This window comes from Ovis aries, chromosome 4 (genome assembly GCF_016772045.2).
Source record: "Ovis aries strain OAR_USU_Benz2616 breed Rambouillet chromosome 4, ARS-UI_Ramb_v3.0, whole genome shotgun sequence".
Lineage (NCBI taxonomy): Eukaryota > Metazoa > Chordata > Mammalia > Artiodactyla > Bovidae > Ovis > Ovis aries.
The window spans coordinates 33,237,932-33,264,590 of NC_056057.1; the positions used below are offsets into that span (position 1 = coordinate 33,237,932).

Genomic DNA, 26,659 nt, shown 5'->3' on the forward strand with positions numbered 1-26,659 from the left:
GTTTCGTTTCTGTTCTCTCGGATCATCCCACCCTCGCCTTCTCCCACTGAGTCAAAGTCTGTTCTTTATGCCTGTGTCTCCTTTGCACTTAGGGTCTTCGATACCATCTTTCTAAATTCCATATGTGTGTGTGTGTGTGTGTGTTTAACTATACAGTATTTGTCTTCCACTTTATGAGTTAGTTCACTCTGCATAATAGGCTCCAGGTTCATGCACCTCATTAGAACTGACTCAAATGCGTTCCTTTTTATAGCTGAGTAATATTCTATTGAGTATACTCAATACTTTCTTATCCGTCCATCTGCCAGTGGACATCTAGGTTGCTTCTATGTCCTGGCTATTGCAAATAGTGCTGCACTGAACATTGGGGTACATGTGTCTCTTTCAATTCTGGTTTTCTTGGTGTGTATGCCCAGCAGTGGGATTGCTGGGTCATAAGGCAGTTCTATTCCTACACTGTTTTCCATAGTGACTGTACCAGTTTGCATTCCCACCAAGTGTAAGAGGGTTCCCTTTTCTCCACACCCTCTCCAGAATTTGTTGTTTGTGGACTTTTTGAGGGTGGCCATTCTGACAGGGTGTGAAATGATACTTTATTGAGGTTTTGATTTGCATTTCTCTAATAACAAGTGATGTTGAGTATCTTTTCTTGTGTTTATTAGCTATCTCTGTGTCTTTGGAGAAATGTCTGTTTAGATCTTTCCTCCACTTTTTGATTGGGTTATTAGTTTTTCTGGTATTGAGCTGCTTGTATGTTTTGGAAATTGTCAGTTGTTTCATTTGGTATTGTTTTGTCCCATTCTGAGGGTGGTCTTTTCACCTTGCTTGTAGTTTCCTTCATTGTGTGAAAGCTTTTAAGTTTAATTAGGTCCCATTTGTTTAGTTTTGTTTTTATTTCCATTATTCTGGAAGATGGATCCACAAAGATATTGCTGCTGTTTATGTCATGGTGTTCTGCTTATGTTTTCCTCTCGGAGTTTAATAGTGTGCAGTCTCATATTTAGGTCTTTAATCCACTTTGAGCTTATTTTTGTGTATGGTGTCAAAGAATGATCTAATTCCATTTTTTAACATGTAGCTGTCTAGTTTGTGCAGCACCATTTGTTGAAGAGACTGTCTTTGCAGCATTGTGTAGTCTTGTCTCCTTTGTCATAGATTAATTGTTCATAGGTGCATGGGTTTATTTCTAGGTTTTCTATCCTATTCCATTGATCTGTATTTCTATTTTTGTGCCAGTACTGTGCTGTTTTCATGACTGTAGCTTTGTAGTATAGTCTGAAGTTAATTTCTCAAGATTGCTTTAGCTTTTCAGGGACTTTTGTGTTCCCGTACAAATTTTGAGATTTTTTTTTTTTTTTGTTCTAGTTCTGTGAAAAATGCTATTGGTTGGTAATTTGATATGGGTTGTATTGACTCTTTAGATTGCTTTGGGTAACAGAGTCATTTTGACAATACTGATTCTTTGTATCTGTGAACACTGCATGTCTTTCCATCTGTTTGTGAATTTTTTTGATCAGCTTCTTAGAGTTTTTGGAATACAGGTCTTTTGTCTCCTTAGGTAGGTTTATTCCTAGTTTTTTTTTTTTTTTGATGCAGTGATTAATGGAATTTTTTTTTTGGCTTTCTCTTTCTGATCTTCTGTGGTCGGTGTATAGAAATGCAACAGATTTCTGTGTGTTAATTTTGTAATCTGTAGTTTTGCCTAGTCCATCGATGAGTGGTTTTCTGGTAGCACTTTTACTGTCCTTTATGTATAGTATCATGTCACCTGCAAACAGTGACAGTTTAACTTCTTTTCCAACTGGATTCCCTTTACTTCTTTTTCTTCTCTGATTGCTGAAGGTAGGACTTCCAAACCTATGTTGAATAAAAGTGGCAAGAGTAGACGTCCTAGTCTTGTTCCTATTTTAGAGGAAATGCTCATAGCATTTCACCATTGAGAATGATGTTAGCTGTCGGTTTGTCACATACTACCTTTATTACGGGAGAAGGCAATGGCACCCCACTCCAGTACTCTTGCCTGGAAAATCCCATGGACGGAGGAGCCTGGTAGGCTGCAGTCCATGGGGTCACTAAGAGTCTGGCACGACTGAGCGACTTCACTTTCGCTTTTCACTTTCATGCATTGGAGAAGGAAATGGCAACCCACTCCAGTGTTCTTGCCTGGAGAATCCCAGGGATTGGGGAGCCTGGTGGGCTGCTGTCTATGGGGTCGCACAGAGTCAGACATGACTGAAGCGACTTAGCAGCAGCAGCAGCCTTTATTATGTTGAGGTATGCCCACATTCTGGAGAGTTTTTTAAATCATAAATAGGTGCCGAATTTTGTCAAAAGCTTTTCTGCGTCTGTTAAGATGATCATACAGTTTTTATTCTTCAGTTTGTTGATGTGGTGTATCACACTGATTGATTTGTGGATATTGAAAAATCTTTGTATCCCTGGGATGAATGCCACTCAATCATGGTGTATGATCTTTTTAATATATTGTAGGATAAGGCTCACTAGTATTTTATTGAGGGTTTTTGCATCTATGTTCATCAGTGATATTGGCATGTAATTTTCTTTTTTTGTTGTATCTTTGTCTGGTTTTGGTATCAGGGTGATGGTGGCCTCACAGAGTGAGCTTGGAAGTTTTTCTTCCTCTGCAATTTTTGGGAATAGTTTCAGAAGGATAGGTGTTAACTCTTCTCTAAATGTTTGGTAGAATTTGCCTGTGAAACCATCAGGTTCTGGACTTTTGTTTGTTGGGAGGCTTTTAATCAGGATTTCAATTTCAGTGCTTGATTGGTCTGTTCATATTTTCTATCTCTTTCTGGTTCAGTTTCGGGAAACTGTACCTTTGTAAGAATTTGTCCATTTCTTCCAGGTTGTCCATTTGATTAGCACACAGTTAGTTGCTCCTAGTAGTCTCTTATGATCCTTTGTATTTCTGTGGAGTCAGTTGTAACTTCTCCTTTTACATATCTTTTTAAAAAAAGTTATTTATTTTTGACTGGAGGATAATTGCTTTATAATATTGTGTTGGTTTCTGCCATATATCAACATGAACCAGCTATAATTTGTTTCTAATTTTATTGATTTGAATCCTCTCCCTTTTATTCTTGATGAGTCTGATACAAGGTTTATTAGTTTGATTTATCTTTTCAAAGAACCTGCTTTTAGTTTCTTTGATCTTTCCAGTTGTTTTCTTTGTCTCTATTCCATTTATTTCTGCTCTGATATTTATGATTTCTTTCCTTATACTAACTTTAGGTTTTATTCTTCTTTCTCTAGTTGTTTTAGGTGTATTTGTTGTTATTATTAAGCCACTCAGTCATGTCCCACTCTTTGCAACCCCACGGACAGCACCATGCCAGGCTTCCCAGTCCTTCAGTATCTCCCAGAGTTTGCTCAAACTCATGTCCATTGAAATGGTGATGCTATCCAACCATCTCCTCCTCTGTCATAATCTCCTCCTGCCTTCAATCTTTCCCAGCATCAGGGTCTTTTTCCAGTAGGTCAGCTCTTTGCATCAGATGGCCAAAATATTGGAACTTTACCATCAGTCCAATGAATGAATCAGGGCTGATTTCCTTTAGGATTGACTGGTTTGATTTCATTGCTGTCCAAGGGACTCTCAAGGGTCTTTCTCTAGCACTGCAGTTCAAAAGCATCAATTCTTCAGCACTCAGCTTTCTTTATGGTCCAATGCTCACATCCGTACATGACTACTGGAAAAACCATAGCCTTGACTATACAGACCTTTGTTGGCAAAATGATGTCTCTGCTTTTTAATAAATTGCCTAGGTTTGTCATAGCTTGTCTTCCAAGGAGCTGGTGTCTTAATTTCATGGCTGAAGTCACTATCTGCAATGATTTTGGAACTCAAGAACATAGTCTGTTGCTGTTTCCATTTTTTCCCCTTCTATTTGCCAGGAAGTGAGGGGACCAGATGCCATGATCTCAGTTTCGTGAATGTTGAGTTTTAAGCCAGCTTTTTCACTCTCCTTTTTCACCTTCATCAAGAGGCCTTTTTAGTTCCTCTTCACTTTCTGCCATTAGGGTGGTGTCAACTGCATATCTGAGGTCATTGATATTTCTCCTTGCAATCTTGATTCCACCTTGACCTTCATCTAGCCTGGCATTTACCATGATGTGCTCTGCATATAAGTTAAATAAGCAGGATGACAATTTACAGCCTTGACATATTCCTTTCCCAATTTTGAACCAGTCGTATGTTCCATGTCTGGTTCTAAATGTTGCTTCTTGACCTGCATACAGGTTTCTTAGGAGGCAGATAGGTGGTCTCGTATTCCCATCTCTTTCAGAATTTTCCAGAGTTTGTTGTGATCCACACAGTCAAAACTTTCGTGTAGTCAGTGAAGCAGAAATAGTTGTTTTTCTGTAATTGCCTTGCTTTTTCTATGACCCAGTGAATGTTGGCAATTTGATCTCTGGTTCCTCTACCTTTTCTAAATCCGGCTTGTACATCTGGAAGTTCTCGGTTCACATACTGTTGAAGCCTAGCTTGAAGGATTTGAGCATTACCTTGCTAGCATGTGAAATGAGTGCAGTTGTGCAGCAGTTTGAACATTCTTTGGCATTGTCCTTCCTTGAGATTGGAAGGAAAACTGACCTTTTCCAGTCCTGTGACCACTGCTGAGTTTTTCACATTTGTCGGCATGTAGCGTGCAGCACTTTAACAGCATCATCCTTTAGGACGTGAAGTAACTCAGCTGGAGTTCCATCGCCTCCACTAGCTTTGTTCATAGTAATGCTTCCTAAGGCCCATTTGACTTCACAGTTAAGGATGTCTGGCTCTAGGTGAGTGATCACACCATTGTGGTAGTACAGGTCATTAAGACCTTTTTTAGTTCTTCTGTGTATTCTTGCCACCTCTTCTTAATCTCTCTGCTTCTGTTAGGTCCATTCCGTTTCTGTCCTTTAGTGTGCCTATCTTTGCATGAAATGTTCCCTTGGTATCTCTAAGTTTCCTGAAGAGATCTCTAGTCTTTCCCATTCTGTTATTTCCCTCTCTTTCTTTGCACTGTTCGCTTAAGACTTTATTATCTCTTCTTGCTGTCCTTTGGAACTCTGCATTCAGATGGATTTATCTTTCCTTTTCTCCTTTTGTCTTCTGCTTCTCTTCTTTTCTCAGGTATTTGTAAGCCCTCCTCAGACAACCATTTTGCATTTTTGCATTTCTTTTTCTTGGGGATGGTTTTGTTCACCACCTCCTTTACAGTGTTACGAACCTCTGTCCATAGTTCTTCAGGCACTCTATCAAATCTAATTCCTTGAATCTATTTGTCACTTCCACTGTGTAATCATAAAGGATTTGATTTAGGTCACTCTTGAATGGCCTTGTAGTTTTCCCTAGTTTTCTCAATTTTAAGTCTGAATTTGGCGATAAGGAGTTCATTATCTGAGCCACAGTCAGCTCCCATTGTTGTTTTTACTGGCTGTATAGAGCTTCTCCATCTTCAGCTGCAAAGGATATAATTAATCTAATTTCAGCATTGACCATCTGGTGATGTCCATGTGTAGAGTTGTCTCTTGGGTTGTTGGAAAAGGCTGTTTGCTATGACCAGTGTGTTCTCTTGGCAAAACTCTGTTAGCCTGTGCCCTGCTTTATTTTGTATGCCAAAGCCAAACTTGCCTGTTACTCCAGGGATCTCTTGACTTCCTCCTTTTGCATTCCAGTCCCCTATGATGAAAAGGACGTCTTTTTTGGTGTTAGTTCTAGAAGGTCTTGTAGGTCTTCATAGAACCGTTCAGCTTCTTTAGCATTAGTGGTTGGAGTTGGATTACTATGATACTGAATGGTTTGCCTTGGAAACTAACCGAGATCATTCTGTTGTTTTTGAGATTGCACCCAAGTACTGCATTTTGGACTCTCTTGTTGACTGTGAGGGCTACTCCATTTCTTCTAAGGGATTCTTGCCCACAGTAGTAGATATAATGGTCCTCTGAGTTAAACTGGCCCATTCCCCTCCATGTTAGTTCACTGATTCCTAAAATGTCAGTGTCCACTCTTGCCGTGTCCTGTTTGGCTATTTCCAGTTTACCTTGATTTAGAGACCTAGCCTTTCTGGTTCCTATGCAGTGTGGTTCTTTACAGCATCAGACTTGACTTTCACCAGCAGACACATCCGCAGCTGGTGTTGTTTCCACTTTGGCTCAGCCTCTTCATTCCTTCTGGAACTATTTCTCTACTTCAGTAGCATATTGGACACCTACTGACCTGGGAGGGTGGGTTCATCTTTCAGTGTCCTATCTTTTTGCCTTTTCATACTGTTCATGGGGTTCTCAAGACAAGAATGCTACAGTGGTTTGCCATTCCCTTCTCCCATGGACTATGTTTTGTCAGAATTCTCCACCATGAGCTGTCCATCTTGGGTGGCCCTACACGGCATGTCTCATAGCTTCATTAGGTTACACTAAGTTGTTATCTGTAGGTGTAAGGTGAGGTGGTTTATTTGAGATTTTTTCCTTGTTTCTTGAGGTAGAATTGTATCATTATAAACGTCCCGCTTAGACCTTCTTGGGCTGCATCGCACAGGTTTTTTACTGTTGTGCTTTCATTTTCATTGATCTCTAGGTATTTTTTGATTTCCTTTTTTATTTTTCCAGTGATCCATTGATTGTTCAGTAACATATTTAGCCACCACTTGTTTGTGTTTTTATAGATATTTTCTTATAGTTTATTTCTAATTTCATAATGTTGTGATCAGAAAAGATGCTTGATATGATTTCATTTCTCTTAAATTTACCAAGGCTCGCCTTGTGGCCCAGCATGTGGTCAGTCTTAGAGAATGTTCTGTGTACATTTGAGATGAATGTGTAGCCTGCTGTTTTTGGATGGAATGTCCTATAAATAGCAATTAAATCTGTCTGGTCTGTTATGTCATTTAAAGCTTGTGTTTCCTTATTTATTTTCTGTCTCCATTATCTGTCCGTTGGTGTAAGTGTGGTGTTAAAGTCCCCCACTATTACCTTGTTACCGTCGATTTCTCCCTTTATGGTTGTTAGTTTTTGCTTTACATGTTGAGATGTTCCTGTGTTGGGTGTATATGTATATTTATGATTGTTATATATTCTTGCCTCAAATACCTAATCATTATGTAGTGTCCTTAGTTTCTTATAATAGTGTTTGTTTTAAAGTCTGTTTTGTCTGATATGAGTATTGCTACCCCAGCTTTCTTTTGATTTCCATTTGCATAGTATACCTTTCTCCCATCCCCTTACTTTCAGTCTGTAAGTGTCCCTAGGTCTGAAGTGAGTCTCTTGTAGACAGCATATATTTGGGTCTTCTTTTTGTATCTACCCAGCCAGTCTGTGTCTTTTGATTGATTATTACTATGTATGATCCTAGATTATGTTGTTTATGTTGTTGTTTATGGGATCCCATAAACAGGGATTGAACCCGTATCCCCTCAATTGGTAGAAGGCAATGGCGACCCATTCCAGTATCCTTAACTGGAGAATCCTGTGGATGGAGGAGCCTGGAGGGCTGCGGTCCATAGGGTTGCACAGAGTTGGACACAGCTGAAGCGACTTAGCATGCATGTGTGCATTGGAGAAGGAAATGGCAACCCACTCCAGCGTTCTTGCCTGGAGAATCCCAGGGACGGAGGAGCCTGGTGGGCTGCCGTCTACAGGGTCTCACAGAATCGGACACGACTGAAGCGACTTAGCAGCAGCAACAGCAGCCCCTGAATTGGTAGGTGGATTCTTCACTACTGAACGCAAAGGAGGCCCCATAGGTGTTTTATTGTTTTTGTTGCAGTGATAATTGGGATTGTTTCCTTAATTTCTCTTTGTGATCTTTCATTATTAGTGTATCGGAATGCAAGAATTTCTGTGCATTAATTTTGTATCCTGCAACCAAACTCAGTGATCGGTTCTAGTAGTTTTCCAATGGCATCTTTTTTTTTTAAAATAAGAAAACTCAAAAGCGATTTTTACTTTTTAAAAAGTAATATATGCACAAGTTAGAAGTTCAGTTGTATGAAGTTCCAAATTAGTTCCTTCTATAGAGGAAACTATGGTTACAAGTTGTAATCTCTTCCGGATATATACCCTATGCATATATGAATAGGAATCCTAAAAATTTTGTGGACAGAATTATTTTAGGTTCATTTGGAAAAAAAAAAGAAAACCAGGAAATAAGAAAACTATGTAGAAGAATAGTGGAAAGGGCGGAAAAGGTTTTCCTCAACTCTCTTATGGTCCTTGGCTGGATCTGAACGTTAAACTGACACTAGCAGATTAATAAGAGGAAGAGATGTAGGGAGGGCACCTCTGACATGAAAGTGCTATGGTTTTATTTCAGGAGAGGACAGGGCAGGGAAGTTTAGAGGGACATTCTTGTTTCTGCTATATTCTCAGACTTTTTCAGCTTGAAATTTTCAATAGGTATTGTTTTGGGGGGTAGGGTGTCCTGAATTCGATCAGAGACTGCTTTACCATACTTACTGACTGCTTCCCTGCTGGCTCAGACGGTAAAGAATCTGCCTGCAATGCAGGAGACCTGGGTTGGATCCCTGGGTTGGGAAGATCCCCTGGAGGAGGGCATGGCATCTTTAGAATTTTCTTTGTATAGTGTCATGTCATCTGCAAAAGGTGACAGTTTTAGTTCTTCTTTTCCAATTTGTATTCCTTTTATTTCTCTTTCTTCTATGATTGCCGTGGCTAGGATTTCCAAAACTATGTTGAATGAAAGTGGTGAGAGTGGATATCCTTGTCCTGTTCCTAATTTTAGAGGAAATGCTTTTGGTTTTTCACCACTGAGAATGATCTGTGCTGCGGGTTTGTCAGTATGGCCTTTATGGTATTGAGGTAGGTTCCCCTGTGCCCATTTCCTGGAGAGTTTTTATGATAAATGGGTGCTGAATTTTGACAGATGCTTTCTGAATCTGTTGAGATGATCGTGTGGATTTTATTCTTCAGTTTGTTAGTCTGGTATATCACATGGATTTTGTGTATATTGAAGAATCTTTGCTTTGGGATAAATCCCACTTTATCATGGCATATAATCCGTTTAATGTGTTGTTGGATTCTGTTTGGTAGGATTTCATGGAGGAGCTTTGTGTCTGTATTCGTCAGCAATACTGGTCTTTAGTTTTCTCTTTTTTTGTGATATCTTTGTCAGGTTTTGGTATCAGGGTGATGGTGGCCTCATAGAATCAGTTTGGGAGTGTTCTTCCCTCTGCAGTTTTTTTGGGAAGTGTTTGAGAAGTATAGGAAGGATAGGTATTTAGCTCCTCCCTAAATATTTAACAGAATTTGCTTGTGTAGCCATCTGTTCTGGACTTTTATTTGTTGGATGATTTTTAATTATAGCTTCAACTTCATTACTTATGGATTGATCTGTTTATGTTTTCTATTTCTTCCAGGTTCAGCCTTGGAAGATAGTACTTTACTAAAAATTTATACATTTATTTCAGGTTGTCCATTTTATTGGCATACAGTTGCTTATAGTAGTCCCTTATGTATTTCATGGCATGAGTTGTAATTTCTGCTTTTTCATTTCTGAGTTTATTGATTTGAATCCTATCCTTTTTTTCTTGATGACCTTGGCTAAATGTTTATCAACTTGATCTTCCCAAAGAACCAACTTTTAATTTTATTGACCTTTATTTCTATTTTATTTATTTCTGCTTTGGTCTTTATGATCTATTCCTTCTGCTAACTTTAGGGGTTTTCCCCTTCTTTGTCTAGTTGCTTTAGTTGTAAGGTTGAAAGTGAAAGTGTTAGTCGCTCAGTGGTGTCTCTTTGCGACCAAATGGACTGTAGCCTGCCAGGCTTCTCCGGGCAAGGACACTGGAGTGGGTTGCCATGCCCTTCACCAGGGGGATCTTCCAACCCAGGAATCGAACCCAGGTCTCCTGCACTGTAGGCAGATTCTTTGCCAACGGGGCCACCAGGGAAGCACCCAATTGTTTGTTGGAGATTTTCCTTGTTTCTTGAGATGAGATTGAGTTGCTACAAATTTCCATTAGGACTGCTTTTCCTTTGTTCTGTAGATTTTAAGTTGTGTTTTTCACTGTCGTTTGTTTCTATGTTTTTTTGATTTCCTCTTTGATATTTCTTTTAGTGATCTCTTGGTCATTTAGTAGTGTAGATCTTAGCCTCCATGTGTTTGTTTTTTTTTTTGGCAGGTTTTTTTTTTTCTTATAATTGATTTCTAATCTCAGCATTGTGGTTAAAAGAGATGCTTGATATGATTTCAGTTTTCTTAAATTCACTAAGACTTGATTTGTGGATGAAGATGTGATCTCTCCTGGAGAGTGTTCTGTATGCACTTGAGAAGAAAGTGTGTTTTGCCACTTTTGGGTAGAATGTCCTGTAAGTATCAGTTAAGCCTGACTGGTTTATTGTGCCATTTAAAGCTTGTGTTTCCTAATTTATTTTCTGACCGCATGGTTTGTCCATTGGTGTAAGTGGCGTGTTAAGATTCCCCACTATTGTTGTGTTGTTGTATTTCCCCTTCTATGACTGTTAGTATATGCCTTATGTATTGCGGTGCTCCTATGTTGGGTGCATGTATATTTGTAATTGATTCCTTGATCATTATGTAATTGATTCCTTGTATTGATTCCTTGATCATTATGTAGTGGCCCTCCTTATCTCTTGAAACAACCTTTATTTTAAGGTCTAGTTATCTGATACGAGTATTGCCACTCCAACTTTTGATTTCCATTTGCATGGAATAATTTTTTGTCTCCTCATTTTCAGTTTATATGTGTCCCAAGGTCTAAAGTGGGTCTCTTATAGACAGGATATATATAGGTTTTGTTTTTATATCTCTTCAGCCAGTCTGCGTCTTTTGGTTGGAGCAATCATTCTATTTACATTCAAGGTACTTAGCAATATGTATGTTCCTATTATCATTTTCTTAACTGTTTTGGCTTTGTTTTTGTGGTTATTTTTCTTCTTCCTAGAGAAGTTTTCTTCTTCTTAGAGAAGGTCCTTTAGCATTTGTTATTAAACTGGTTTGCTGGTGCTGAATTCTGTTAAGTTTCGCTTGACTGTAAAGGTTTTGATTTCTCTATTATTTTTGAATGAAACCCTTGCTAGATAGAGCAATCTTGGTTGTAGGCTTTCCTCTTTCATCACTTTTAATATATTCCACCACTCCCTTCTGGCCTGCAAGTTTCTGTTGAAGAATCAGTTGATAACCTTATGAGGATTCCCTTGTGTGCTATTTGTTGCTTTTCCCTTGCTGCTTTTAATATTTTTTTTCCTTGAATTTAATTTTTGTTAGTTTGATTAATATGTGTCTCAGCATGTTTCTCCTTGGGTTTAACGCTATATGAGACTCTGTGCTTCCTGGACTTAGTTGACAATTTCCTTTCCTGTGTTAGGGAAATTTTTGACTATAGTCTCTTCAAATATTTTCTCAGACTCTTTATCTTTCTCTTCTCCTGGGATCCCTGTAATTTAAATATTGGTGCATTTAATGTTGTCCCAGAGGTCTCTGAGACTCCCCTCCTTTCTTTTCATTTTTTTTTCTTTATTCTGCTCTTCAACAGTTATTTCCACCCTTCAGTCTTCCCACTCACTCATTCACTTTCTCTGCTTCAGTTGTGCTTCAGTTATTAATTCCTTCTAGCGTATTTTCTCTGTCGGTTGTTGTGTTGTTCACCACTGTTTGTTCTTTAGTTCTTCTAGGTCTTTGGTAAACATTTCTTCTGTTTTCTTGATCGGTGCCTCCCTTCTGCTTTTGAGGTTTAAGGTTGTCTTTATTATCAATACTCTGAATTCTTTTTTGGGTAGATTGCCTATTTACTCTTCATTTGTTTGATCTTGTAAGTTTTTACCTTGCTCCTTCATCTGTCCCATATTGTTTTGTCATCTCATTTTTTTTTTTTTTTTTTTGGATGGAAGGGGCTTTGTTTTCTCCTTGCTGGTTGTTTGACCTGCAGGCAGTGTCCAGCACTGGAGTTTGCATGCAGTTGGATGGAGCTGAGTCTTGGTGCTGAGATGAAGACCTCTGGGGTAACTCACACCAATTAACATTCCCTGGGATCCTAGATTCTCTGTTGGTCTAATGGTTTGGACTTGGTGCTCCCACCATGGGAGCTCAGGCCCAATCCCTGGCCAGGGAACGGAGACCCCTGTATGCCATACAGTGGGGTAGGGTGGGTAGGCAACAAAGAAAAAGGAGCAAAACAGTAAGAAAGAATAAAAAATTAAAAAAAAAATTTGATATTTTAGGAGAAATGAAAATAAGACAACAACAACAAAATAAAACAAAACTACAGCAGCAGAAAAAGCCAGAAAAGGCCCCAGGGGAGGAGGAAGGCGCTTAGGCTGAAGACCCCAGCAGCTAGAAAAGGCCCTTGCGGGGGTGGGGGCTCAGGACCCTCTAGGCTGGAGGGGACCCCAGAAGGTGGGTCTGAGACCCCAGCAGGCTTGCCAGTGGCTGAGTGGGTGGGTGAGATGCTGGACACATTCCCCTCTGATCCACTATCTCCCAAACTCCCTTTGCATCCCTGCTAATCCTAGTTCCTTGGGCGGGCCCCTCTGAGTGGTGACCCCTCTCATCCTCCTGCTGCCCCTCAGGGTTTCTTCTCCCATCCCACCTCTACTTTTCTTTTCCCCCTTTCTCTCCATCATCCTACCCAGTCGCTTGGGGATTCCTCCCGTCCCTTAGGTGGCCAGGGCCTCTCAGCAGCCCTGGTAGGTGTCCGGGGTGTGAGAAGATGTGAATTCAGCATCCTCCTGCTCTGTCATCTGGACTCCACCCAGAAAGACCTTTCAGTTGGTGAAATTTTATGTTTTTTAAACAGATGTCTTGAGAATATTTTGTGAAACTTATCCCCAGAGTACATGAAATTCTTCCATGCCTCAGTATGTGCTGTTTATTTTAAAGTTTATTTTCTGTGAATTACAGGTATATAGAAATGATTTTTTATAATTTTAAAAATAACGTTTATTTATTTGGCCGTGCTGGGTCTTTGTTGCTGCACAGGCTTTTTCTCTGGTTGTGATGAGCACGGGCTACTCTCTAGTTGTGGGGTACATGGGCCTCTCATTGTGGTGGCTTCTCTCGTGGAGCACAGGCTCTGGAGTGTTTAGGCTTCAGGACTTGTGGCAGGTGGCCTCAGGAGTTGCAGCTCCCAGGCTCTAGAGCACAGGCTCAGTAGTTGTGGCATGCAGGCTTGCCTTGCAGCATGTGGGATCTTCCTGAACCAGGGATTGAACCTGTCTCTCCTGCATTGGCAGGCAGATTCTCTACCACTGAGCCACCAGGGAAGCCTAGCATATTGATTTTTATAGCTAGCAACATTGCTAACTTATTAATATTAGTAATTCTATGATGCGTTTAAGTTTTCTGTGTTCACAATTATGTCATCTGGAAATACTGATTTTTTTTTTCTTTATAAAGTTTATATGTACTTTTTGCTTATCTAGATGGCTAGGAACTTTAATAAAACATTAAGTAGGGGTAGTGGTAATTATATTCTTATCATGTGCTTGATATCAAAAGGAAACCTTCAGCACTTCATTATTAAGTGTAAGAATGCTTTTTAATTTTTACTTTGATCCATGAGATGTTTAGAGGGGTGTTATTCAGCTTCCCATTATTTAGGGACTTCCAGATACCTTTCTGTTATTTTCTAGTTTGTCAGAGAACATATTTTATTTAAATCCTGTTAAGTTCATTGAGACCTGTCTCATGACTAGAATGAGGCTTATTGTGGTAAATTGTTTGGTAAATTGTGTGTCTGTTTTTCCCAGTAGCAGAAGAGTAGTTTAATACTTGCGGACGATCTAAAGGATGAATGTTAGATAGCCTGTTTAAAACTCCCCATGGAAGTAGCCACTACCAAATGGAGTATTTATGCATTTAAAATTTTATAGTGATTTGTGGAATTGAATACTTGTGGCTACAAGAAACCCATGTATATAGTGAAGAGCATTGTATCTCTTATGTTACAAGTAGTGACTCAAGTGGCCAAAAATTATAAAACTCAGTAAGGATTTCTCTTCTTTGGCTTGTGTGTGTTGGTCTCTCAGTTGTGTCTGACTGTTTGCGACCCCATGGACTGTAGCCCTCCAGTCTCCTCCGTCCATGGAATTCTCCAGACAAGAATATTGGAGTGGGTAGCCATTCCCTTCTGGGGATCTTCCCAACTCAGGGATCAAACCTGGGTCTCCTGCATTGCAGGCAGATTTTTTATTGTCTGAGCCATCAGGGAAGACTTTCTTTGGCTTAGTATATGCTATTACTTTTTTGTGATAAGGTTGGTGATTGTTTATGTACGAAGTATTAATAGCCTTTTCATCACCAAAAAAATACGTGAAATTTTCCAACTATTCAACAAATAATAAAATTATGCATATTTTGAAAAGATGCACATCATTATTCCTTGGGAAAATGCAAAGTACTACTACATTGGGATATCACTACTCAGCTATTCAAATGATTACAGGTTTTAAAAATAACTGTACCAAGTGTTTTAAGGATATGGAGCAACCAGAACTTACATGTTGGTGGGAATATAAAATGATAAAACTGCTTTGGAAAATACATTTGCAGTTTCTTAAGAATTTAAGCATGCATTTGCTGTTTGATTTAGCCATTTTATTTCTACTTATTTATTTAAGATTTATATGTGAATAATTCATTGCCCCTTTATTTGTACTAGTCCCCAACTTGAAGCAACCTAAATTTTTATCAGCCGGGGAATGAATAAAAAAATTGTAGTATGTTTAGACAGTGGGATACTACTTAGTAATAGAAAGGAAGTAAGTATCAATACATAAATGAGTGTCAGAACACTTATGGTAAATGAAAGATGCCAAAAGAAAATTAATACATATTGTGTGATTCCATTCGTGTGGAATTTTCAGAAATTCTAACGAGACTGTAGTGACAGCAGCTCACAGCTGCATCGGTGCAGGCATGGGAGCTGGGAAGTAGCGCCGGCAAAGGGGCAGAAGGACACTAATGGGCCTGCCCGGTATGCTCATTTTGTTGATGAGTGATAGTTTCACAGGTGGTCAAAACTCACGTTGTAAGCTTTACTTATATGCAGTTCATTGTATGTCAATTAATCCTCAGTAAAATTGTGAAGAGAGAAGATAAGATGTGGTATAGATAAATAGAATGTTACTCAGCCAGGAGAAGCAATACTGCCATTTGTGACATCACTGATGGACCTTGACATTATGCCCAGTGAAATAAGCCAGAAAGAAAAACCCAAATACTGCATAGTACCTCTTGTGTGTGGATTCTTAAAAAAATCAGAAACAGAGTAGAAAAGTGGTTGTCAGGGGCCAGGGTGTGGAGGAAATAGGGAGAGGTTAGTAAATGGCGAAATTTTCCAGCTATAAGAGAAATACAGATTGAAGATCTCATGTAAAATATGGTGACTATAATTGATAATACTGTGTTGTATAACTGACATGTGCTAAGAAAGTAGAACTTAAATGTTTTCACTAAAACAAGTATCGCTAAATATGTGAGGTGATGGATGTGCTGATTGATTAGATAGAAGGTACTTTTTCACAGCATATACATATATATCAAGTCACTATAATAATCTTACGAATTTTATATCAGTTTTACATTAGTAAAACTGGAATAGAAAAAAGAATGAAAGAAAAAGAAAGTCTTTATAGCAGATTAGGATTGGAAAGAAAATTCCTTAATGTGGTGAAGAATGTCCGTTTAAAAATAAATGGATAAAAAGTCTAGAGCAAACATCATTCTCATGGGTAACCTTAGAAGAATTCTTTTAAAATTCAGAAATGGAACAAATATACTCATTTTCTCTATTTATCTAAGACTGTATTAGACATTTTAGCTATACAAAAAGGAAATTAAGATGGTAGCATGATGATTAGGAATGATGGAAATCAGTCATTGTTTGCAGACAAATATGCACGTTGATGGACTTCCCACATGGCACACTGGTAAAGAACCTGCCTGCTGATGCAAGAGGTGGTTTCACCCCTTGGGGTTGGGAAGATTGCCTGGAGGAGGAAATGGCAACCCACTCCAGTATTCTTGCCTGGAATTCCATTGACAGAGGAACCAGGGTATAGTCTATGGAGTTGCAAAGAGTCAGACATGATTGAGCCACTGAACACAGCATAGCATACACATTTACATAAAAAACTCATGAGAGTCTAGAAGTCAACAGTTAAAAATAATAAAGGATTTCTATTTTAGCAAGATTGGCTGGGTACATGCTTAACAGACAAAAAAATCAGTTGCATGTTCTAATTGCACAGAGCAAGTGAAAGTCACTCAGTCATGTCCCACTCTTTACGACCCCATGGACTACAGTCCATGGAATTCTCCAGACCAGAATACTAGAGTGGGTAGCCTTTCCCTTCTCCAGGGATTCTTTGCAACCCAGGGATTGAACCCAGGTCTCCTGCATTGTGGGCGGATTCTTTACCAGCTGAGCCACAAGGGAAGCCCAAGAATACTGGAGTGGGTAGCCTATCCCTTCTCCAGCAGATCTTCCTAACCCAGGGATTGAACCGGGGTCTCCTGCATTGAAGGTGGGTTCTTTACTAAATGAGCTATCAGGGAAGCCCAACTGTACAGAGAACATGTGATTAAAAGGAAGACACTGTTTTATGTTAGTAGTAGAGATTATCAGGTACCTAGAACTAGGTCTGCCACAAATATGCAATATCTCTATAGCACAAATTTTAAAACTTCTCAGAACAACATTAAGATCGGAATAAATGAAAGAAAGTTCTGTCTAGTCAAAGCTATGGTTTTTCCAGTAATTGTCTATGGATGTGAGAGTTGGATGAAGAAAGATGAGTGCCGAAAAACTGATGCTTTTGATCTGTGGTGTTGGAGAAAACTCTTGAGAGTCCCTTGAACTGCAAGATCAAACCAGTTAATCCTGAAGGAAATCAGTCCTGAATATTCATTGGAAGGACTGATGCTGAAGATGAAGCTCCAATACTTTGGCCACCTGATGGGAAGAACTGACTCATTGGAAAAGACCCTGATGCTGGGAAAGATTGAAGGTGAGAAGAGAAGGGGACGACCGAGGATGAGATGGTTGGATGGCATCCAACTCGATGGACATGAGTTTGAGTAAACTCTGGGAGTTGGTGATGGACAGGGAAGCCTGGCGTGCTGTAGTCCATGGGGTCGCAAAGAGTCGGACACGACTGAACGACTGAACTGAACTGAAATAAAAGAATAGAGTGTATTCACAGTTAAAATCCTCACCAGTTTTATCTGTAGATTCAATCCAATTTGAGTCAAAATCCCAAAGAGGTTTTTCAAGGAACGTGGTAAGATGGGTTTTAAACTCTGAAGGGAACATAGGGCCAAGAGAAGCATGACACTTGTGAAGAAGAGGAACAGGGAGGGTAGACTTACCCTACCAAACAGGAGGGCTTCTTAGGACATAATAATAATAGAGTGTGCTACAGTTTAAGGATGCATAAGTTGGCAAATAGAATAGAGAGACCAGAAGCAATTCCATACCGAAATGAAACTTAGTTTTGACCAAGTAGTATGTCAGTTTAAAGGAGAAAGGAGGGATTTAATATTTTTTTTAATATATATATTTTTTGACATGGACTATTTTAAAAGTCTTTTTGGAGTCTGTTACAGTATTGCTTTTATCTTTCCATGTTTTGGCCCTGAGGCCTAGGGGATCCTTGCTTCCTGACCAGGAATTGAACCTGTACCCCCTGCATTGGAAGACAAAGTCTTAACCACTGGACCACTGGGGAAGTCCCAGAGGGATTTAATATTGGAGCTGGGTAAAGTGGTTATCTGTTTTAACATGGAAAAAGGTGAAACTGGATCACTGCTTCACATGCTATTAAAATACTTCTGCATGGATTGAAGGTGAAAGTTTTGTCACTCAGTCATGGATTAAGGATTTAAAATTTGGTGATAGCAAAAGTTTAAAACTTTTAGGGAGAAATATAGATGAATATGTTTTGGACATTTGAGTAGGGAAAGATTGTTTAAAGAAAGCACAAAAAAGTGTTATCTGTAAAGGAAAAGATCAATAAATTTGGCTACATTAAGAACTTTGACCTTTTTCTTATACCATATACAAAATCAACTCAGAATGGATTAAGGTTTAAGCATGAGGCCCCAAATATAAAAACTCCTAGAAGAAAACAGGATAGCAGCTTCGTAGCATTTATCTTGGCAGTGATTTCTTGGATGTGACATGAGAAACAACAATAAAAATGAAAGTATATTAAACTGAAAAGTTTCTATACACCAAAGGCAGTAAACTGTAGTAAAAGGACAGTCTATAGAATGGGAGAAAAATATTTACAAACAATATATCTATTAAGAGTCTAGTATCCAAAATATTTATGAAGCACCTACAGCTTAAAAACCAAATAATTTGATTTAAAAATGGATAGAAGACCTTAATAGACATTTTTCAAAGATAAGGTACAAATGACCAACAATGTGTGAAAAGACACTGAGCGAGACTAATCATCAAGCAGATGAAATCAAAATCCCAAGGTTATCACTTGATTCTCTTGTTCAGTCGCTCAGTCATGTCCAGCTTTGCAAGCCCATGGACTGCAGCATGCCAGGCTTCCCTGTCCTTCACTATCTCCAGGAGCGTACTTAAACTCATGTCCACTGGGTCCATCCACTGAGTCAGTCCATTGTCCATTCAACTATCTCATCCTCTGTCTCCCTCTTCTCTTGCCCTCATTTCTTCCCAGCATCAGGGTCTTTTCCAATGAGTCAGCTCTTCGCATCAGATGGCCAAAGTATTGGAGCTTCAACATCATTCTTTCCAATGAATATTCAGGGTTGATTTCCTTTAGGATTGACTGATTTGACCTTGCTGTCCAAGGGACTCTCAAGAGTCTTCTCCAGCACCACAGTTCAAAAGCATCAATTCTTCAATGCTCTGCCTTCTTTATGGTCCAGTTTTCACAACCATATGTGACTATTGGAAAGACCATAGCTTTGACTATACGGACCTTTGTCTGCAAAGTGATGTCTTTGCTTTTTAACACAGGTTTGTGATAGCTTTTCTGCCAAGAAGCAGTTGTCTTCTAATTTCACAGCTGCAGGCACCATCTGCAGTGACTATAGAGCCCAAGAAGAGGAAATCTGTCACTGCTTCCATCTTTTCCCCTTCTGTTTACCATGAAGTGATGGAACCAGATGCCATGATCTTAGTTTTTTTTTCAATATTTAGTTGTAAGCTGGCTTTTTCACTCTCCTCTTTCACTCTCATGAAGAGGTTCTTCAGTTCTTCTTTGCTTTCTCTCATTAGAGTGGTATTATCCGCTTATCTGAGGTTGTTGATATTTCTCCTGGTAATCTTGATTCCAGCTTGTAACTCACCCAGCCTGGCATTTCTCATGATGTGCTCTGTGTATAAGTTAAATAAACAGGATGACAGTAAACAACAGCCTTGTTGTACTCCTTTCTCAATCCTGAACCAGTCAGTTGTTCCATACAGAGTTCTAACTGTTGCATCTTGACCCACATGCAGGTTTCTCAGGAGACAGATAAGATGGTCTTGTATTCCCTTCTCTTTAAGAGCTTTCCACAGTTTGTTACAATCCACACAGTCAAAGACTTTAGCATAGTCAATGAAACAGAGGTAGATGTTTTTCTGGAATTCCCTTGCTTTCTCTATGATCCAGAAAGTGTTGGCAATTTGGTCTCTGGTTCCTCTGCCTTTTCTAAATCCAGCTTGTATGCCTGGAAGTTTTCAGTTCACGTGATGCTAGTCTAACTTTGAGGAGTTTGAGCGTAACCTTAGTAACATGGGAGATGAGTGTAATTGTCCAGTGGTTTGAACATTCTTTAGTACTCCCCTTCTTGGGAATTGGGATGCGGATCAACCTTTTCCAGTCCTATGGCCACTGCTGTGTTTTCCAAATTTGCTGACATATTGAGTGCAGCACTTTGATAGCATCATCTTTTAGGATTTTAAATAGCTTTGTTGGAATTCCATCACCTCCACTAGCCTTACTGATAGCATTACTTCCTGAGGCCCACTTGACTTAACACTCTACAGTGTCTGGCTCTGGGTGAATGATCACACCATCATGGTTATCTGGGTCATTGAGACCTTTTTTGTACAGTTCTTCTGTGCATCTCTTCTTGATCTCTTCTGCTTCTATTAGGCCTTTACCACTTCTTTCTTTTATTGTGCCCATCTTTGGATGAAATGTTCCTTTATATTTCTGATTTTCTTGAAGAGAACTCTAATCTTTCCCTTTCTGTTGTTTTCCTCTATTTCTTTGCATAGTTTGTTGAAGAAGAGGAAATTTGACAGATTCAAGAGATCAGATCTAATAAACAGAGTGCCTGAAGGACTATAGATAGAAGTCCGTAATATTGTACAGTAGGCAGCAAACAAAATCATTCCAAAAGACCTCTTATGTACGCACAATAACATTATCCACCAAACAAAATCAAGAATACTTTAAAAATATCTGATATGCAACCACATTCAGATTTCTTTAGTTACTTTCAAACTGGCTGTTTAAAATTCTCTTATTTAAACCAGGATGCATTTGAGTGGATTCCTTTATTCTAGAACAGTGTGCCTCCCTGCCACCTTTTTTCCCACCATACTTTCACTTGAAGCAGCTAAGACCTTAGTCCTGTAGACCAGAGTGTTACCTTCTCCTGTACTGTGGCAACATGCACATGTTTACCATGTTACTTTAGTCTGGATTTCCTCCAAGCGTCACAAAATCTGGTGGTTCATCTCCTGTTGATACTAAGATGGGTCAGTATGTTCAGGTTTAGAATTGTCTGCTTTTCAAGTAGAGTATATTCGCTGGGATAATATGAAGATTTTTGTGTGATAATACTTTTATAACTCTAATGATAATATTTCTGGAGTGCTCTTCATATTCTGCAAAGTACTTAATAAAATATTTCATAATAATAGTTAATAAATATTAGTTGATTTATGTTTTAAAGTTTTTTTATATACTCCTTTCCTTTAGGTTTGCTATCTGTTTCCTGTGTGAAAAGATAAGACAGTTTCTTTCTTTTTTCACTACAGATTTTCAGATACTGATGTTACAAACAATAAAATATTGGAACATAGAGTTGAGGAAAAGACTTAAATCAGGTAGGTAAATACTAAAAGCCTAAAGAAACAATAGAAGCATTCTTTTTTATAAAGGTTGTAATTGGGATAATTGACAGAATTGGAAAATGAACTTTAGAATACTGTCAGTATTGTTTCCTAAATTTGGTAATTGGACCTCAATTATATGAAAGTATTCTGAGGTGTATAGGATGAAGGGGGTATGATGTATGCAGTCTACTTTCAAATGGGTCAGAAAAAGTATGAGAGAGTGTTGGTGAATTTATGGGCTAACAGTAACTCATATATTTCCATAGAAATAAAAATTGGTCCAGTCTTTCTGGAAAGCACTGGTAATTTTTCTCAGGTTTTTAGTTTAGCCTAGTAATCTTACTTTTTCTCCTATAGTAATTGTAAAGACACTACAACAAGATGTATGTATAAAGATATTTATATGAGAGTTTATGAAATTAAAGAATTAATAAATTGGCAATAACCTGAATATCTAAGAGGCGAAATAAATATAATTGAATACCATGAAAGCATTAAAAATGATAATGTCAATCTGTATTTATTAATACATCTATTTTTTAAGCATCAAAGTTGGCTACTAAAAGCTATGAATGGTGTTAATCTATTTTGTCTTTCAAAAAAGATGCATGTATAGATACTTGAATGTTTGTACATATTTGGTTAGATGTAATCTGCCTCCATATTTGCGTTTTTGTGTACATAGACCTTTGGAAAGATGATACTGTATGTTGCCCATGGTTATTTTTTTAGTAAGTTTATAAGTGAATTTTATACTCTTGTGTTGAGTTTTTCAGAAAGAGTATATGTTGCCTTTCTCACTATCTTATTTCTAAATAATGCTTTTTATGAAGGTTATGCTTTTGGTTTATTTTGTACTTTTGCAGCAGTGTTTGCAGTGCAATAAAAATAGTGCTATATTTGCTGATAACTCTACTAGATTCAAGTATCTGAGTGGTTCTTATGAGACCGAATTCTGATTTTGAGTCTTACTGGTCAGCTGCTTTCATTCTGTCCCATGGCCAGATTCTGTTTTCTTAATGCCCTGTTGATTTGTCTTGCAAATGTGATGCTGCTCACATAGCTTAGCTGAAGTACATTACACCTTTGGAACATCTGAGAACATGTTCTGTTAATGACAACCGTGTTGTGCCTTTGCGTATAGAACTTATGTGTATACTTCTGCTGGTCAAGATGTGCTTTGATAGTTATACTGGTTTTAGTTTTTATAGTTTATTTAACTTTTAGCAGTTAGTTTTGAGGGCATCTTCTGTTACATTTTTATTTTACATCTTGCTTTTCTTTAACAGATTTTGCTGTTGTTAGTTAAGGATATGGATCCTGAATCAGAGGGACCACCAATTACAACAGTGACGCCGCTTCAGCAAATGTTCGCCTCTTGCACTGGAGCTATACTGACATCACTGATGGGTACAATAATGTTGGATGTAGATTATGTATCTGAATGAATTATTGATCCCACTTGAGTTTTACTCTGAAATACTGATGATATTATCATTCATGCTTCATCATGATAACAGGAAAGAGCCCTGGACAGAGAATCGAGAGACTAGCATTTTAGTCTTTGCTTTGCCGTTCTCAGGATGAATGTACTTTGGGATTGTCTTTATTCTCTTTGAACTTAATTTTCCCTCTCTAAATTTAGGGGCTTAGATCTGAAGTTCTTTGAGGTCTCTGTCAATATCAAACTTTTATGACTGTTATCCTTTTTAAAATAGTAAAAATACGGGGTTAAATATGAGCATGATGAAAAACATAGAAGGTGGATAACTTACAGTACCAACAAATTCAGATGATCATTTACTTTGCTTTTAGTGAATTGCTTAAATTTCTCTGGACTACATTTCTCTGTCTTTAAATGAATTTCTTATAGACACAGCCAAATGACACAGTAGGTGCCAGTTTAACATTTGAACGAGTTGGCTAGTTTATTTAAATAAGATAGCAGGCGTTCATCTCTCAGTCGTGTCTGACTCTTTGTGATCCCATGGAGTGTAGTCCACCAGGCTTCTCTGTCGATGGAATTCTCCAGGCAGGAATATTGGAGTGGGTTGCCATTTTCTTTTCCATGGGCTCTTCCTGAGCCCGGGGTTGAACCCAGGTCTCCTACATTGCAGGCAGATTCATTACTGTCTGAGCCACCAGGAAGCCCAAGATGGTTAGAACAAATGTAAACTAATTGCTTTAGAATATAGTATTTTACTTCAGACCATAATGCCCATTTTCCTTTGCTGCACTGTTCCCATATACAGTAACACAATATGATAGCAAGAAAGAGTTATGGCTAGCTTACTCAAATTTTCAATACCTGTGGTTTTTATTTGATGCAGGTGAATTTAACAGAGGGAGACTTTAATATAGGGAGACTTATATTATTTGATTATTGATTACTTGTAATACATAGTTATCTTTAGATATTTAAGTGGTCTTTTGGAACATTCACTTTTATCTTAGATAACATTTTCTTACAAATACTAGTATTTTAGCTTTAATGTTAATGGAATTATAGCTGTAGAAATAGTATAAATGAGAGTTTGCTGCTGTTGCTGAGTTGCTTCAGTTGTCTCCGACTCTGCGACCCCATAGACGGCAGCCCACCAGGCTTCCCCGTCCCTGAGATTTTCCAGGCAAGAACACTGGAGTGGGTTGCCATTTCCTTCCCCAATGAATGAAAGTGAAAAGTGAAAGTGAAGTTGCTTAGTCATGTCCGACTCTTAGCGACTCCATGGACTGTAGCCTACCAGGCTTCTCCATCCATGGGATCTTCCAGGCAAGAGTACTGGAGTGGGGTGCCATTGCCTTCTCCGAAATGAGAGTTTAGTACCTGTGAAAAAAGTAACTACATTTTCTCGTTGGTCCTCTTTAAACAAAATTCAAGTGCAAAAAATTAGAATGTTAACACTTGAAACCACTTTATGATAAATAGTTTTAACCATTATATAGGTATCATGTGGTGTATTTTCTTTGGACAAACATCTATGCAAATTACAGATATCACTTGTTAATTGAAATTTTATGTATCTTCATAGTGACACCCTTTGATGTTGTTAAAATTCGACTCCAAGCCCAAAACAACCCATTCCCCAAAGGTATGTGTTCAGCTTATCCTGAAAATGTTATGTTAGGTTTTTAAATGTCACTGCATTCATTGAAAAAAAAAAAAAAATTCTCTTTTTGCCAGTTTTTGAAAACTGATGCCTTTATCTTCATGCGGAAACATTTTCCTCATTTCTTAGTTATACCTGATGAAGTCTAGGCAGAAAACAAGTACAGTTGACCCTTGAAGAATGAGGAGGTTAATGTTGCCCACCATTGGTGTAGCTGAAAATCTGCCTATAATTTACAGTTGGCCCTCAGTGTCCATAATTCCTCTGTTTTTGTAGTTCCTCATCCTTGGATTCAGCCAACTGCAGATCATGTAACACTGTGGTATTTACTATTGAAAACAATCTGTATAAGTAGACCCTCACAGTTAGACTCATGTTGTTCAAGAGTCAACAGGCTGTGTGTATATGTGTGCATATATGTAACACATGTAACACTTTGATGAACCTACTAGCAAATGAAGAGGACAATTTTGTATTTCAGTGTATGCCTCACTAGTAAGAACAGAATTTTACTTATAAGGGGCCTTGAATCTAGCTTCCTACTTTAGTCCGAGAGCTGTGTCCATCCTACAGTATTCCTCCAATAGGCATCTAACTGTTGCTTGAATAGTAATAGGAAATTCAATATTTTATCAAGCAGCTTGGTTAATTGCTGGACATTAGAGCTTATGTGGACTTTGAGAAGACTAGTTACATGTTTTTATTAGATAGGCAAAATAACAATTCCTTGATCCATATTTTGCGGTTTTTATAAAGATAATGTCATTTCAAATGTGTGTAAATAGCAGAAAACAGACTGTAAAAAAGCTCATACATAAATTCCACCCTGTTGAATGTGTATCAGGGAGACAGAATGAACAACAGGTATTCAGGTAGATGAAAGAATAGGTGGATTGTAGGAAAGGATGAAAAGCAGAGTAGTTTCCTGTATATTGAAGGTAGACCAGTGTATTATGAAACTGACAGCATTATATATGGTTAAGTGGGGAAGACAATTACGGGAGCAAGAATGAATCCAATAATGGGAAGGAATCATTATTAGAAAAAGTTGTAGTCAATTAGGAGGGAGCTGGCCAGTGTCTAGATTAAGCAGTAAAAATACAGAGAAAGGGACAAAGCATAGCTTTATTTGCATGGGTTGAGATTATGAAAAACATTTTTTCATAATCTACTTTTTTCAGTTGAGATGTAATTGATACAGAACATAGTGTTAGTTTTAGGAGTACAGTATAATTATTTCATGTATGTATATATTGAAAAATGATTACCACAATAAGTTTAGCCAGCATCCATCACCTCATATAGTTAATATAATTTTTTCCTTGTAATGAGCTCTTTTAAGATTCAGATATGCATTGTTTCATAATGCATTTTGGTCAGAATTTCCCTTACATACCACAGAGTTCTGATCAGATAGAGAAGACGCACACCCATACTGTCTTTTCAAAAGAGGTTTTCCTCTTATCTTTCCTCTCCATTCCCTCAGATAACTGAAGAGAATTTTTTTCTGTGTACATTTTTGACTATAGACCTGCACACAGAATCCAGTCACTTATTCAATTGCTTTTCACCACTGTGAGTGTAGAGCCCAGTGCTGTCATTAAACAAATCAGATTGTTTTTTTCATCCTAAAAGGTGAAGACAAAATTGTGTCTTGTTCATCCTGCTCCTGGTATTTTTTATTTGATCATCTGTAAAAATAATACACTTGTCTGAAATAATTGTTGACCATTGTAATCTTCTTTGTTAGGAAAATGTTTTCTATATAGTAACGGACTTATGGATCATCTGTGTGTCTGTGAAGAGGAAGGCAACAAAGCATGGTATAAAAAGCCAGGACGTTTCCAGGGAACATTGGTAAAGAGATTACATTATTTATAATCACAGCATGTTTTTTATTCTTATGTTTATTCTTCTATATGAAAGATTCAGCAGTTGCAAGAGAGTAAAAAGTCCATCATGTAGTTAGCACACAGTTAAAAGGTAGACATTGAAGCAGGAGAGGGGAAGGACTTTTTTAACTTTTAATTCTTTGTTAACTTTATGTTCATCTGTTTATGCTTTCTTATATATGGGGGAAAAAGGAGTAGACTTTTAAAATTTTGAAATGCTTGTAGATCATACATAATTTTAAGAAAAATATTCAGAGACAGACCCTGTGTACCCTCTCTCAGTTGCTAACATGTAACAGGATGAGTACAATATGACCATCAGGATGTTGACATTGATACAGTGAAGATACAGAACAATTCTATCACCCAGGGATCCTTCCTGTTTCCCTTCTGTAGTCACACCCACTTCTTAACTCCTACCAACCACTAGCCTGCTCTCCAGTTTACATAATTTTTGTCATCTTAAGAATGTTCTATAAATGGAACTGTAATAGGACATTTTGGGATTGGTACTTCTGACTTCTTTTAATTGTCTAAAGATTCGTTCAAGTTGTTTAATGTATCCAGTTTGCTCCTTTTTATTACT

General features: G+C 38.1%; 1 protein-coding gene across 7 annotated transcripts in view; it reads left to right on the forward strand.

Moving 5' to 3' along the window:
* The window catches only part of SLC25A40 (solute carrier family 25 member 40), a 128,016-nt gene that overhangs the window by 19,657 nt on the left and 81,700 nt on the right, over positions 1–26,659 (forward strand). For 5 of the 7 annotated variants that reach the window (XR_009600340.1, XM_042249149.2, XM_027968516.3 and 2 more), the window contains exons 2-5: positions 20,997–21,065; positions 22,364–22,484; positions 24,104–24,163; positions 25,932–26,038. Coding sequence is in view for 6 of the 7 variants with exons in the window: in XM_042249149.2 (XP_042105083.1) it covers positions 22,388–22,484; positions 24,104–24,163; positions 25,932–26,038 (264 nt within the window). In the remaining variant the exon portion in view is untranslated. Of the gene's footprint in view, positions 1–16,176; positions 17,828–20,996; positions 21,066–22,363; positions 22,485–24,103; positions 24,164–25,931; positions 26,039–26,659 lie in introns of those variants that run through there. The other 2 variants (XM_060414587.1, XM_060414588.1) reach the window with 2 other exon arrangements.